General features: G+C 47.9%; 1 protein-coding gene across 1 annotated transcript in view; it reads left to right on the forward strand.

Annotated features, from left to right (window-relative positions):
• The window catches only part of CFAP99 (cilia and flagella associated protein 99), a 40,414-nt gene that overhangs the window by 3,954 nt on the left and 21,491 nt on the right, over positions 1-14,969 (forward strand). The window contains exons 2-5 of the mRNA XM_015419963.1: positions 1,538-1,676; positions 3,716-3,810; positions 10,956-11,068; positions 12,486-12,654. Of these exons, the coding sequence (XP_015275449.1) occupies positions 1,538-1,676; positions 3,716-3,810; positions 10,956-11,068; positions 12,486-12,654 (516 nt within the window). The remainder of the gene's footprint in view (positions 1-1,537; positions 1,677-3,715; positions 3,811-10,955; positions 11,069-12,485; positions 12,655-14,969) is intronic.

Genomic DNA, 14,969 nt, shown 5'->3' on the forward strand with positions numbered 1-14,969 from the left:
AATACAACTCCCCCCCCCCTCCAAAAAAAAAGAGTAGGGTAAACCAGCTTGTGAACCTTCCCCCCCCCCTCCAGCTTTTTGCCCTCACTGGGTTTTTTGGGTTGGCAGATCACAAAACAGCAGGGATAGTAGAAGTCAAAACTGGCGAAAGTCTTCTTCTGCAAGAGCATAGCAGCCCTCCAGACCTAGGAACCAGTGTTCCCTCTAAGCTGAGTTAGTGTGAGCTAGCTCACAGTTTTTTAGCCTCTGGCTCACACATTTTTGTCTTAGCTCAGGAAGGATGGCTCTAGAACAAACTAATTTATGCAGCAGCCAAATCTCCTGCTCACAGCTTTAATGCCAACAGCTCACAAAGTAGAATTTTTGCTCACAGGTCTCCATAGCTTAGAGGGAACATTGCTACGAACCCTCTTGGCTCTCTTTTCCTGGGTCTCAAAACTTGCCTGGCCCTGTACTTCTTGCCGATATCACATCATCCCTGGTCTTTAGATGGAGTTTTGCCCCTTCACCTTGGCCCCTGCTTTGGTCAGTCCCATGTTTTAGGTACCTGTTTATCATCCGACTGCTTACTTTGACCCAGTTCCTTGATCGTTGCCTGTCCCAGTGAATGCTAGGGCCCTGCTCTACGCACAGCATACATCTCCCCCTGCCGTCACAAGCACCGTGGATTCCCCCCCCCAAGCCACCTCTCTCTTGCATCCTCTGTTGTCTCAATTTCCCTTATGCCCTTTCCCCTAAAACTGTCATCCCGTTCACTGCCTTCCTCAGGTTCTTGTTATTCTTTTATTTCCTTTCTACCAGTGTTGGCACCCAGAGTGCTTACAAAGTCAGTTTTTTTCTCAGACATTACTGGTTGTTTTTTGATTGCTTGTTCTCTGCTGTCAAGTCGCAGCAGACTTAGGGCTACCCTATAGGCTTTTCAAGGCAAAGGATGTTCAGAGGTGGTTCACCACTGACTGCCTCCTTGTCACAACCCTGGTATCTGTCAGACTCCTGCAACAATCAGAATCAACAACTTGCTTCTTTAGAAAGGAAGTTTATTGATCAGTGTTGGCAGAACGTCACTACTTCAGGATCTGTGTTAAAACTGAGCTAAAAAGCGTGGGGTAGATAGATATACAGGGTTCAAAAGAGAGCACAAGGAGGCATAGAGCCAATCAGTGTAAAAGCGGGGCCCGCCAGAATCTAACGGTGTACAACCGGCCCCTCATTCCCAGAGGATGATGTTACAGCTAGGAACCAAGGTCAAACACATGAGCCCTACGGATAAGGGAGCATCACCCAGACAGCAAGAAATGAAAGTCACATTCCAAGGAATCCCTTCCCCCTTCACACCAGCCTTTATGGCAGTGAGCAGACATCATCCCTTGGAGGTCTCCCATCCAGATACTAACCAAGGCCATGCCCGCTTAGCTTCTGAGATCTGACGAGATTGGGCTAGCCTGGATGATCCAGGTCAGGCTCACTGTTATGGCAGAATGATAAAAGCTGATCATGTGTGTTCATTATTGCTTACGTTAATGTTTTCTCTCTACAGGGTTTGAGCAATGAAACCTCTTTGATGGAGATTTTGTCTGGTTGTATAGAATATAAACCTTTATTGGATGTGGTAGTCAATGCATTTTATATCCGTGATGGAAAACATTGCGCGTTGTCTGAACGTAATCTGTATGTTGGTAAGTGTTTAGTCTACATAATTAGAAAACCTCTGTATATGTTGTATTTTTAGTGATCATTATTTCTTGCATAATGCCAATGGACATGCAGCTACATAAGCCGCAGTGCAGAATTTTCAGCTGCTATAGCGTCAGGGCTAATAGTACTGGTAAAATGCACTTAGAATAGTAGCTACACGTGTTGTCAGTTATCAAGACAAATTATAATATGGGGGCCCCCAAAGCTTTCAGTGTTTGCATTGCATTTGCCTGTATATCCCGCTGTAAAAGAAGGATATCTGAGGCACACACAAGAATGATTCTGAATGGAGTATCGTTGTTTAACAGATCAGCGGAACCAGGTCCTGTTAAGATAGATCAAGGTGGGTAGCCGTGTTGGTCTGAAGCAGTAGAACAAAGTTAGAGTCCAATGGCACCTTTAAGACCAACGAGGTTTTATTCAAGGGGTGAGCTTTCATGTGCATGCCCACTTCGTCAGACGATGGAATTACATATCATAGCTGTATACAGGGGTCCTTTTCAGCCGGAATGAGCCGGGACGGCGTTCTGGCAGTAACAAGCCTGGAGAGAGCCCCCGCTCAATAGAAGGGTCAGCCCAGTGTGCTGCAGCAGTGAAAAAGGCAAACTCTATAGAAGGGATTAGTAGGAAAGGGATTGAGAATAAAACAGCCAATATTGTAATGCCCCTGTATGGAGCGGTGGCGCAGGCTGTAAAAGCCTGCAGTAATATATCACCGAACAGCCATAAGGCTGTTCGAGTCCCACCATGGTCGGGGTGAGCTCCCAGTCCTTGTCCCAGCTCCTGCCCACCCAGCGGTTCGAAAGCCCTTAGGCAAGTAGATAAATGGGTACCCACTCCTAGGAGCAGGGGGCACCTTCCTTCCAGTGAATTGGAGTGCAGCAGCGATGGCGGCTGAGCAGTGGCGGCGGGCGGCGAACATGGCGGCAGTCCGGCGGCAAGCAGCGAGCAACCCGGGCAGAGATTGGTCCAGGAGACGCGGCGATGAGACGATGTGGCACGATCGGAGCCAATAGGACGGAGACCAGCTGCTGCAGCCGTCGCACAGCTGCACACTATGAGGACCACTCCAGAAGGAGTCGCTGTGAGAGAGAAAGACCTTCGCCGAGACACCGTCGCCTGGAAACAGAAAGAACCCACCACGGAAAAAGAACAACATAGGAAGATCACTGCTGCTTAGGTGCCTGCTAGGCACTCACCCCTCCCTTTGCACTGTGGCCCTAGTTAGGTGATTTAAATGTTTTTGTAAACTGCTCCGAGCCCTCGGGAAGAAGCGGTATATAAGTTGAATGTGTAATGTAATGTAATATATAGTGCGGCCTCATTTGGAATACAGCGTACAGTTCTGGCATCGTATCTCAAAAAGGACATTGCAGAGCTGGAAAAAGTACAGAGGAGGGCAACCAAGATAATTAGTGGGTTGGAGCACTTTCCCTCTGAGGAAAGGCTGAAGAGTCTTGAGACTTCTCAGTTTAGAAAACAGATGACTAAGGAGAGGACATGATAGAGGTTTATAAAATTATGCACAGGATGGAGAGAGTTGACAGAGAGAAATTTTTCTCCCACTCCCCAAATACTAGAACTTGAGGGCATCCAATGAAGCTGATGGGCAGTAGGTTCAGGATGGACAAAAGGAAATAGCACTTTACACAGAGAGTGATTAAAATGTGGCATTCGGTGCCAAAGGATATAGTGATGGCCACAGGATTGAACAGCTTTCAAAGGGGATTAGATAGATTCATGGAGGACAAGTCGTTCAATGGCTACTAGCCATGGTGAGTGAGGGGAACCTCCACATTCAGAGGCACTGAACCTCTGAAGCCAAGGCCAGGAGGCAACATCTGGGGAAGACCTTGGCGTCTCTGCCCTGCTGTTGGCTGTCTAGAAGAACTGGTTGGCCACTGTGTGAGACAGGAGGCTGGACTAGATGAACTATTGGTCTGATCCAGCAGGGCTCTTCTCATGTTCTTATTCATATTGCTTTGGCCAGTATAATTCCAATTCATTTCTCTTCCTCTAGTTGTTTGCTATTTGGCTATGTTTCATCTGGAGGAGCTTGGTCTTCAGCAGTTCAGCAGAATAGTCAAGTCACTGGATGCCGCTAGGATATATAAGGTAATTAAAGTAGCTTTATTTAACTAGAATTTGAAACAAAAACATGCTACTATTATTTAAGCCATTGTTCAATTCAGGGGTCCCCCAACCTTTCTGAGCCTCTGGGCACCTTCAGAATTCTGACACGGCACGGCTGCTACAGGAAGTGGAGCCCGCCACAAAATGGCTACCACGTTAAAGAACCTTCTGATATGGCAGCAGGGAGCCAGTTTGGTGTCGTGGTTAAGTGCACGGATTCTAATTTGGGAGAACAGGGTTTGATTCCCCACGCCTCCACATGCAGCTGCTGGTGTGACCTTGGGTCAGTCACAAGTTCTCTCAGAGCTGTTCTCTCAAGGGCAGTCCTCAAAAGAGCTCTCTCAGCCCCACCTACCTAACAGGGGAGGGAAAGGGGAAGGAGTTTGTAATCCGCTCTGAGACTTAGAGTGAAGGGCAAGGTATAAATCCAATCTCCTCCTCCTCCTCCTCTTCTTCTTCTTCAAAAATCTGTACCCAGTAGCCAATCAGAAGCCTTGCTGGGCAGAAGCTCCACCTGGCCGCACCCACTCGTTATAAAGACTCAGCGGACACCAGGAAGGGTGTGTCAGCAGACTCTGTGGCGCCCATGAACATCACATTGGGGATCCCTGGTTTAATTGTTCTTTTTAGGATGGAGGACTGACCCGTCTCCTGGTCTTGGAAGCCAGGAACCACACCCCCGAAGCAGAGTGCAGTTTAGGGACAAGCTTGTTAAGCTACTGCCTAGGACTTTGCCATACAAGGAGCTTCTAAATAAGAAAAAAGAGAGGTTATCTTTGTGCTTTCATCTTTTATATTTATATTTTTGGTGTCCTTTCTGGGAGAATGATACTGAAGTATTCTTAGCATATGTCGTGATGTGGTTCACGGGGTCGTGAAGAGTCGGGCTCGACTGTGTGACAAGTACAACAAGAGGCACCCGGGAACTCCTAAACTGACGTTGCACGAGTACCTCCTCGCCATCCAGCCCAGCTTGTATTGTTCATTGTCTGCTTGGGATTCCACCATCCCAAATCTGCTGCGCTCTTGGCTGTCTCACCACTCATCCTGGACCCCAGATAGTTTATGAACAAGTTAAACAGTGCTGCCCCAGATACAGATCCCCAGGGGACTCAACTGCTGCCACCATGAATATGGTGAGCTTATCCCTACCCGTTGGTTCCTGCTGTTTAAGCATTTACCAGTCTGTAAGAGGACCAGTACTGTTGCTTTACTTTTGTGAGAGACTCTTTCAAAAGGTGTTTTGAATGTCCACGCATTCCCCTCCAAGGGGGATGGCTGTGGCTCAATGGTAGAGCCTCTGCCTGGTGTGCAGAAGGTCCCAGGTTCAATCTCCGGCATCTCCAGTTAAAAGGACCAGGCGGTGGGTGATGGGAAAGACCTCTGCCTGAGGCCCTGGAGAGCCGCTGCCGGTCTGAGTACGCAATACTGACTTTGTTGGCCGAGGATCTGGTTCAGTGTAAGGCAGTTCCATGTATTCAGTAGGCATAGAACCAGAGTGGCACGTGCATTGCCCAAAGGCTCTTACTAATACCTCCTTTTCCCTCTTCCTTTGCATTTTCACAGTGAACTGCTGGAGGGTTTTTTTAATTTATACGTGTGGGAGGGGAGGGGTCAAGGCAAAGTTGTAGCGCAGTGACTGCATTATGGCAATACAAAACAAAGGAGGTTGGGGCTAGGGATGTGCCCCAATGTCTTGGCCAGCCCAGCATTAAAATGAAGCCCAACTATAGGGAGGAACGCATTCCTTATGCAGGGAGAGTGAGGGGGAGGAGGGGATCTGCCCCAGTGCCTTGTTCAGTACTGCAAATGAGCAGTTTTTTTAAAACGTGGGTGTAGTGCTGCACTATTCTTGCACACTGCTATGCATGTACAAGTGTTGTTGTTGTTGTTTAAAGGTGGGCGGGGAATCATGATGGTGGCATGACAACAGCAGGGTGGGCTCAGAGCACACCTGATGTGAAAGGGAGACCGCAGCTGATAATGAGGGTGGGCGGAAATTACTCTTATGTTGTCTGGAATCTCAGTTGCCAGTTCAAGTTGATTAAGAGTCACACCAGCGACACGACTACCAAGGACCACTCCTTCTTCTGGACATGAGAGTTCTAGCAGTCAGTGTCAGGATATTAGTGGAACTCTGTCCAGCCACCACGTAGTAAAAACTCCTTGGAGGAGAAGGGGCAGAGCAGGTAGGAATCCCTCTGCCCCGGTGGCACCATTCCCTTCCCAGGCTCTTCCTCTTCTTGCCCAGGAGGCGTCTTCAGGCCCATAGCCACGGTGGTGCAAAAGGGGGCTGGGCCTCATCAATCCCTTGTCGCGCCCCTCCAATTGACACGAGCGGGTCGGTGTGAAATCTTTCACAAGTCTTTCGAGTGTGGATTCTCTATGTAAATAAAAGGGAGTCGAGGTTAAAAGGTGTGAATCGTGTCTTAAATCTTCCAGCAGCCAATTCTCTATGCAGCTGGCTAGAACAGAGTTAGCAGCTAGCAGGGCTGAAGACTCTTGACTGTAAAAGCCTGTAAAGTGTGTGTGTGTGTGTGTGTGTAAAATCACATGTGTGTGCGGGCAGGAGAGAGAGAGATCCAATTAGATCTTTACCTGATGTGAAAGGGAGACCGCAGCTGATAATGTGGGTGGGCGGAAATTACTCTTATGTTGTCTGGAATCTCAGTCGCCAGTCCAAGTTGACCAACAGTCACACCAGCGACACAACTACCAAGGACCACTCCTTCTTCTGCTGTGGCATCAGGCTTCTGGACATGAGAGTTCCAGCAGTCAGTGTCGGGATGTTAGTGGAACTCTGTCCAGCCACAATTTTCCTTTGTTGTAGTACAAACTTCTTGGAGGAGAAGGGGCAGAGCAGGTAGGAATCCCTCTGCCCCGGTGGCACCATTCCCTTCCCAGGCTCTTCCTCTTCTTGCCCAGGAGGCGTCTTCAGGCCCATAGCCACGGTGGTGCAAAAGGGGGCTGGGCCTCATCAATCCCTTGTCGCGCCCCTCCAATTGACACGAGCGGGTCGGTGTGAAATCTTTCACAAGTCTTTCGAGTGTGGATTCTCTATGTAAATAAAAGGGAGTCGAGGTTAAAAGGTGTGAATCGTGTCTTAAATCTTCCAGCAGCCAATTCTCTATGCAGCTGGCTAGAACAGAGTTAGCAGCTAGCAGGGCTGAAGACTCTTGACTGTAAAAGCCTGTAAAGTGTGTGTGTGTGTGTGTGTGTAAAATCACGTGTGTGCGCGGGCGGGAGAGAGAGAGATCCAATTAGATCTTTAATTCTATTTGATTACATTTTTATATACTATGTAATCCATCTTGAGTCTCGAGGGGAAAACTGGCAAATAAATAATAAATTATAAATAAATGAGAAAAGAAATAATGGTGGGCTGACTTTTTAACTTTCGATTCCTTCCAGACCTGTTTCCTTTACCCTTGCTTGTCATGTTAAATTCCTGGGGTGGGGGGAGTGAGTGTTATTGGGGTGCCTGGGAGTAGGTGCGGTAACAATCTTGACGCGCGCCCCAAGTGTCTCATTCCCGTGAGACTGGCCTTAGAGATCTCTATGCCAGCCTAGGTTAGGATAGGGCGGGGTAAAAATGCCTAAATAAATAAATATATATATCGGTCCATGTTGCCACAGAAATGCTAGGGGGTAGGCATGACGTGGTTGTGAATGGCATTTTTTGGTTTTACCTATAACCTGTATGTTCCCGGTTTTTCTTCAGTCCTAACAAAAGCTCTTGAACCCACAGCAGTCATATCTCTAATAAAGCATTACACTGCCAATAGTGTGTGCGGAGAGTGAATTAGCTGGGGACCTGGCACCGCCACCCCTCTAAAATTTTTCTGGCTGGAGGAGACGGGGCAGAGTGTCCGGGTTCGATAGTCAGATCACACCACACAGCACTTCATAAGAAGAATTCTGTTTATTGGTAGTTCATAACTATGACACGTGAACATCTTTTGTCAGGAATGACCCAAAGCCGCAGGGCACCTTGAATTATACTAGTTTCAAAACACCCCCGTTACAAGCAGAAGCCATTACGCACTGTGCGTGCAGGTGGGGAAAAGACAGTGGGCAAAGTAGAAGCCGTTTGTTCCCAGCGAGTCAGGAGCAGCTGGAACATCCAAGGTCAGAAAAGCAAAAGCAGATAAACCCCAGACAGTAGACTTCGTTAGTGTACCAGGCAGAGGCGAGGATTCCCTCACACACACATTCCAGAGAATGGCAGCGCTAACTGACACAGAGCAAGCGGTAACTGCTTTGCCCTTGATGAAAGCAGTCTCCCCCCCTCCCCCAGGGCATTTTTCTTTCTCCGTATTTTTATCATCTTCTGCAGGATTTTGGAGAATTTTTCCCCCTTTGAGCTCAAACCCTGATCTGGCTAACTTGTACATTCAGACACGAAGCGATCATCAACATTCAGAGGCGGCCGGGCCTCTCGGCTGCAGTCATTGCAGTTGTACTTCTCACTCAGCTTTGAACGAAGCCCCTGCCGTGCTGGTTCCACCGCAGCTTCACCTCGTTGCTCTCTCCCCCGGGATAGCTAGTTTGCCATAGCTAGTTTGCAGGAGTCTGAGATGAGGGTACATGCCTTTTACTCCCTCATCTCCCCCCCCCCGCCACAGCTGACTATAACAACAGATGTCTCCAGGTGAGGAGATATACTGTCAGTCAGTCTGATTGCAGAGATACCACGCCCTGGTGGTGTTTTTTTAACGCCGTTGGACATGCCACCTCATTTACATCTTTTTGCCTGTTCCACTCATCACCCGTGTGGTCAACGAAATAGCCCAGAACGATATAGACTGCATTCCACTCCCTTCCTTCTCAGCCAGGGGTCATTTTGTAGAAAAAAAGGTGCAGGAGCTCATTAGCATAACTCATTAGCATAACTTATTTGCATATGCCACACACCCTGACATCACCGGAAGTGTGTCAGAAGGCAACACCCACCGCTCAGGCTCCATGGGACTGTTTTGGATTGCTAGCAGATCTGCCCTCACAGAGGAGGGAGAGCTTGTACCGGAATAAAACTTGGTCTTAAAGGTGCCACTGGACTGTTTTGGACTGGGGGCCGGGGGTGGGGGCTCTGCAGCTTACCTGGCTGCTTCTTGCTCTGACTGAGGGCTGCTGGGAGCAGGGGGTGGGGCTTGTTGCCTGTGCCCGCCCCCTGGGCTCTTTACTGTCGGAGCTCCGCTCCTGTGCGCTCCTGCAGGAAATGACCCCTGCTGTAAACCATATTGGTTTACAAACATTCGTCCATTTGCCTAGGGCTCCTCATTCCCCAAAGTATACGAGCTCTCATTACATAATCATGGCATAATTCTACATGCAGAAGTGCCCACGTTGAATCTGGTTGCATGGAAATTGCTTGATAATTACCTCCCACCAGTAGAAGCAAAAAAAGAGTTGGGTTTTATACCCCTCTTTTCTTTACCCTAAGGCAGGGGTGGCCAAACTCGCTTAACATAAGAGCCACACAGAATAAACGTCAGATGTTTGAGAGCCGCATGACGTGAACAAATATCACAGACATGTTTGTATTGAATAATGTGCACATTTGCTTTTTATTAACATTAAATGAGACCGCCAAAAAAACAAAACAAAATGGGATAAAAATAGATATTGGTAATGATATTTATGTGTCCAGTAATATCTGTAGGCTGGGGAGGGGTCTTGGAGAACGCATTTCTAGCTAAAGTTGCTTTCTTTCTCTGCTCCCCCCCTCCTCGCCTCAAGCCTACCCAGGAAGGGGAACCCTGGCTGGGGAAGGGAAGACCGATGGGGGAGGCACGCCTCCGCTTCGCTTCCCCAGCTGCCCTGCCGGGAGCCACACAATAGGTGCGAAAGAGCCGCATGTGGCTCCCGAGCCGCAGTTGGGCCACCCCTGCCCTAAGGAGTCTCAAAGTGGCTTACAATCGCCTTCCCTTCCTCTCTCCACAACAGGCACCTTGTGAGGTAGGTGGGGCTGAGAGAGCTCTGAAGGAACTGGGACCGGCCCAAGGTCACCCAGCAGGCTTCATAGGGAGGGGGAGGGGGGAATCAAACCCAGTTCTCCAGATTAGAGTCCGCCGCTCCTAACCCCTGCGCCACGCTGGCGTAGTTCTGATGGAGGCAGCCCCGGGTGCGAGAAAAGCTTTTGCCGGGTGCTTCTACGATAAAACACTTTTGTATGTTTGGTTTACCCTGTTTTCAGGGGTGGGTTTTTCTCCCGTGCCCATCACCTCAGCCCTAAAGTGGCCACCCCATTAATATTCTCTCGGTCTGAAATATTATTTCCTGAGAGACATCCTAGCTGTGGCCTATAGGGCCATTGACCAGCTGGTTCATGTAGCAGCAGTGACTGAGTAGAAGAATGATAAAGCACTGCATTACCAGCTTAGAAGAAGAGAAGAAGAAGATTGGATTTCTACCAGCAACTTACAAACTCCTTTCCCTTCCCCTCCCCACAACAGACACCCTGTGAGGTAGGTTGGGCTGAGAGCTCTCGCGACAACTGCCCTTGAGAGAACAGCTCTGACAGAACTTGGGACTGACCCACAACTATGGCAGCTGCACGAGGAGGAGGAGTGGGGAACCAAACCTGATTCTCCCAGATCAGAGTCCACACACTTAACCACTACACCAAACTGGCTCTCTTAGAAAAATAGAAAAACAAGTAGAAAAGAATCGGTATCCTATTGAACTGAAAGGAGGATGAGGAGGAGATTGGATTTATACCCCACCGTTCACTACCCAAGGGAGTCTCAGAGCAGCTTACAAACTCCTTTCCCTTCCCCTCCCCACAACAGACACCCTGTGAGTTAGGTCTTTATGTTTGATAATGTCATGTTCCAGAGTCTCAAAAAGCACTGAGAGATCCAGATGTATGAAACCTTTTTAAAATTTCTTTGTCACTGTCCAAGTAAATGTTGTCCCTCTTACTATTATCCATTCTTGATTAATGCTGCGCTGCATCATTCTTACACGACAACCAGTAATCACAACATAATTTGAGTGTTTTCTGGTCATGTTTGTGCATTGACAATACAAGTGCAAAATATGATCAACTGTTGAAGGCAACTACTGCTTTATCTGAATCTATGGAAATTAAATCATCAGTTCCTTACCATTCAAACTGTGTCTAGTTTCTCAGGTTCTTTTTCAACGTCGTGAATCTGAGCACATGGATAAAAGATGAGTGGAGCCAAATATATGATTCTGCTTATGTGACAACCAATTGGATGGAACCACTGCTAAGGTAAGTGATAATATGCATTACATTTTTAGCAACTGGACAAAATTCACCATCGTAGCTCAACATTGCAGCTACTGAAATGGCTGTAAAGGTAAAGGTTTCCCTTGCTCGAAAGCCAGTCGAATCCAACTCTAGAGTGCGGTGCTCATTTCCATTTCGAAGCCGAAGAGCCAGCGCTGTCCAAAGACGTTTCCGAGGTCATGTGGCCGGCATGACTAGACGCCGATGCTCATGGAACGCTGTTACCTTCCCATCAAAGCGGTATTTTATCTACTTGCAGTTTCTTGCTTTCGAACTGCTAGGTTGGTAGGAGCTGGAACTAGAGATGGGAGCTCACTCCGTCACGCGGCTCACTCCGGTCTCGAACGGCTGAGCTACATACCTTCCGGTCTGCAGCTCAGCGTCTTAACCACTGAGCCATCGCAGCCCCCCAAATGGCTGTACTCATTGCCATATTAACTCTAGTGTGGCGGCAATTTCAATAAAACAGTTCATAAGATATAGTCCATTTCTTCAGATACTACAAGCACTCTGTAAAGAACATCACATCAAGGAGAAGAAGAGATTGGATTTATTCCCCGCCCTTCACTACCCGGAGGAGTCTCAGAGCGGCTTACATTCTCTTTTCCCTTCCCCTCCCCACAGCAGACACCCTGGGAGGTAGCCGGGGCTGAGAGAGCTCTCACGAGAACTGCCCTTGAGAGAACAGCTCTGAAAGAACTTGTGACTGACCCAAGGTCACGCCAGCAGCTGCATGTGGAGGAGTGGGGAATCAAACCCAGTTCTCCCAGATTAGAGTCCGTGCTCTTAACCACTACACCAAACTGGCTCTCAAAAGTTCTACTGGATTTATACAATAGATCACTATAAGCCAGTGGTCAACCAACTAAATTTGCCAGTGGGCTTATTTAGTGCCAGTCATCGATTTGAGGGGCCCATCTTCACACTCATAATCCTTGCCAGTGCACTGCCAGTATCACCAACATCACTCACTCGAGTTTTAATCATATATTAGATTCTTATCCTGCCCGTCCTACTACCTTATACTGAAGAGATAGGATTTACACCCTGCCTTTCGCTACCCGGAGGAGACTCAGAGCGGCTGACAAACTCCTTCCCCTCCCCCTCCCCACAACAGACACCCTGCGAGGTAGGTGGGGCTGAGAGAGCTCTTTCGAGGACGGCTCCATGAGAGAACAGCTCTGACAGAACTTGGGACTGACCCAAGGTCACGCCAGCAGCTGCATGTGGGGGAGTGGGGAATCCAACCTGGTTCTCCCAGATTAGAGTCTGCTCTCCTAACCACTACACCAGACTGGCTCTCAGTTTATGCTACTTTCAACCAAAGTCAGTGGTTTATTAGAAAAGCATCTGGGAAATAAAACAAAAATAAGACTATCTGTTTTTTTCCCCCTTAAAGATGGCAACCAAAAGTGCAACAGCTTATTGACGAACTTGATGATAAATTAGCAAATGATATGTCTTCATCATCAAAGATAACCGAGCCGAAGGATTTTCACTTGACGGTCCCTAATCCACGACCTGTACTGATCCCTGAGCTAATCACACAAACAAAGTGCACTAAGCATGTGAGTGGTATCTAAATCTTTTTACAAAGTAGTCTATAATTTGGTTTGTCTGATTTGACAGTATCTGAATCCAAGATTATTGTAATCGGTAAACCTCAGTTGTTTCATATTAGTGACTGAAAATTAACCTTGTTTTTAAAAAGTCAAGCGATGCTCCCTCTTAGCTGTGGAGTCTTGTGAGCAACAATTCTACTTTGTGAGCTCCTGGCATGAAAGTTGTGAGCCAGCGATTTGGCTGCTGCATAAATTAGTTTGCTCTGGAGCCCTCCTTCCTGAGCTGAGACAAAAATGTGTGAGCTGGAGGCTAAAAAACTGTGAGCAAGCTCACACTCAAGCTTGGAGGGGACACTGCAAGCAATTATCCCGGTGTCCTCTTCAGTAGTTTTTAACACAAATGAACCTGCTTTGTAAAGAAAATATTCCCCTTGGGTTGAATCCTAATTCCTGTGAACGGAAGGAATCCACAAAGCAGGTCGTGGGGGTGGGGGTGGGGGGTAAAGGAATATCACCGAGGAAAGAATTCCAGAATTAGAGGCAGGGAACAGATCTTTCCCAGTTTCTGTTAAGATGGCTTTCTGATCCTAGGGGTGCCAGGTCCCTGCGCGGTGTGGTGGGGGTGCCTCACCAGGAACTGCAGGGACGTCCAGGCAGCATAGTTGGTGAATTTGCAAGATAGCCCCACATTGGGTAATCTCTATGATTCCTGTGCTGCATTGACATAATTGCTAATGGCAAAGCGTTATATTGTACTGGAGTGAAAGCTCTCCCTTTCTCACAGTACAAGAACTCATGGGCACCCAATGAAATTGCTGAGCAGTCGGGTTAGAACAGATAAAAGGAAGTACTTCTTCACCCAAAGAGTGATTAACACATGGAATTCACTGCCACAGGAGGTGATGGCAGCCACAAGCATGGACGGCCTCAAGAGGGAATTGGATAGGCATATGGAGCAGAGGTCCATCAGTGGCTGTTAGCCACAAGGCATAGACAGGAGCTCTCAGGCTGGGGCCAGGGATGCTCTGTATTCTTGGTGCTTGGGGGGGGGGCAACAGTGGGAGGGTTTCTAGTGTCCTCCTGGCCCCACTGCTGGACCTCCTGACGCCCCCTGGTATTTTTGGCCCCTGTGTGACCCGGAGTGTTGGATCAGATGGGCCATTGGCCTGATCCAACAATTGGCTTCTCTTATGTTCTTATATTTTGGGATACTTGGTGCTGGAAAGTGCCATTAATTTGCAGCCAATTTAGGGTGACCCTGTAGGGTTTTCAAACCAGAAGACGAACAGAGGTGGTTTGCTCATTGCCTGCCTCTGCATAGGAACCCTGGACTTCCTCGGTGGTCTCCCATCCAAGGGCTAACCAGGGCTGGCCCTGCTTAGCTTCCAGGATCCAATGAGACTGGGATCGCCTGGGCCATCCAGGTCAGGGCTTTAAGGTATTCCGAGTTCAAAGGTATGCAAGCCATACATGTTTTGGTAAGCCGTATCACAAAACTAGAGCTTGACTAATGCCTGGACTTTCTCTACACCGAGAGCCGGCGTGGTGTAGCGGTTAACTGCAGAAGAGGTACCTTCTAATGCTGTTCTCAAGTTATGTGCGAGAATATAAGGAAGGAAGTCCTCCTTCAAGTATCGTAAGCTGTCAGGAGATAACGTGTCCTGGTGCCCAGCCGTTTGGTGGTAGTGGGAAAGGGCTGTCAAGTCGCAGCCGAACGATGGTGTGACCCTGAAGAGTTTTCAAGTCAGGAGATGTTCAGAGGCGGTTTGCCATTGCCTGCCTCTGCATAGCAACCCTGGACTTCCTTCACTGTCAAGTAAACTAAAGAAGGGACCACAGCTACAGGCTCAAACTATCAAACAAAGAAACACTGTGATAAAATTGACAATATTTAACGATTCTTATGCACATGTCTATCTATTAAGACTTTTACATTGCTTAGGAAATTCTGACATTTTCAAGGGAAAGTCCAATATCATCATATCCTCAATGAGCGCCCAGTTGACCACTCATTTCACGAATCTTCCTCAGGAGTAAACCGATAAGGTTGGAAAGTGTCAGCCTCTTTATACAGCTTAACTTCTTTTTGATGCAGTTTAACCTCTTTTTTTACTTTCTTCAAATTATTGCAGCTTAACTTCTTTTTCATATTATCTTCCAGTTCCATTGCAAGTGCTTGAATTAGGAGCAAGCCAATTCATTCATTTCTAGTAGTAGCAACCAGTGTTCAGCTTCAGGCCTTATTAATTAGTTCACTGTCACTATAAACCTGTGTAATGTCTATTTGCTAAGGCGGGGGGGGGGGGGGGACGCTGGGTTAC

The sequence above is a fragment of the Gekko japonicus genome, unplaced genomic scaffold (genome assembly GCF_001447785.1).
Source record: "Gekko japonicus isolate JY-2015 unplaced genomic scaffold, Gekko_japonicus_V1.1 scaffold4343, whole genome shotgun sequence".
Classification (NCBI taxonomy): Eukaryota; Metazoa; Chordata; class Lepidosauria; order Squamata; family Gekkonidae; genus Gekko; species Gekko japonicus.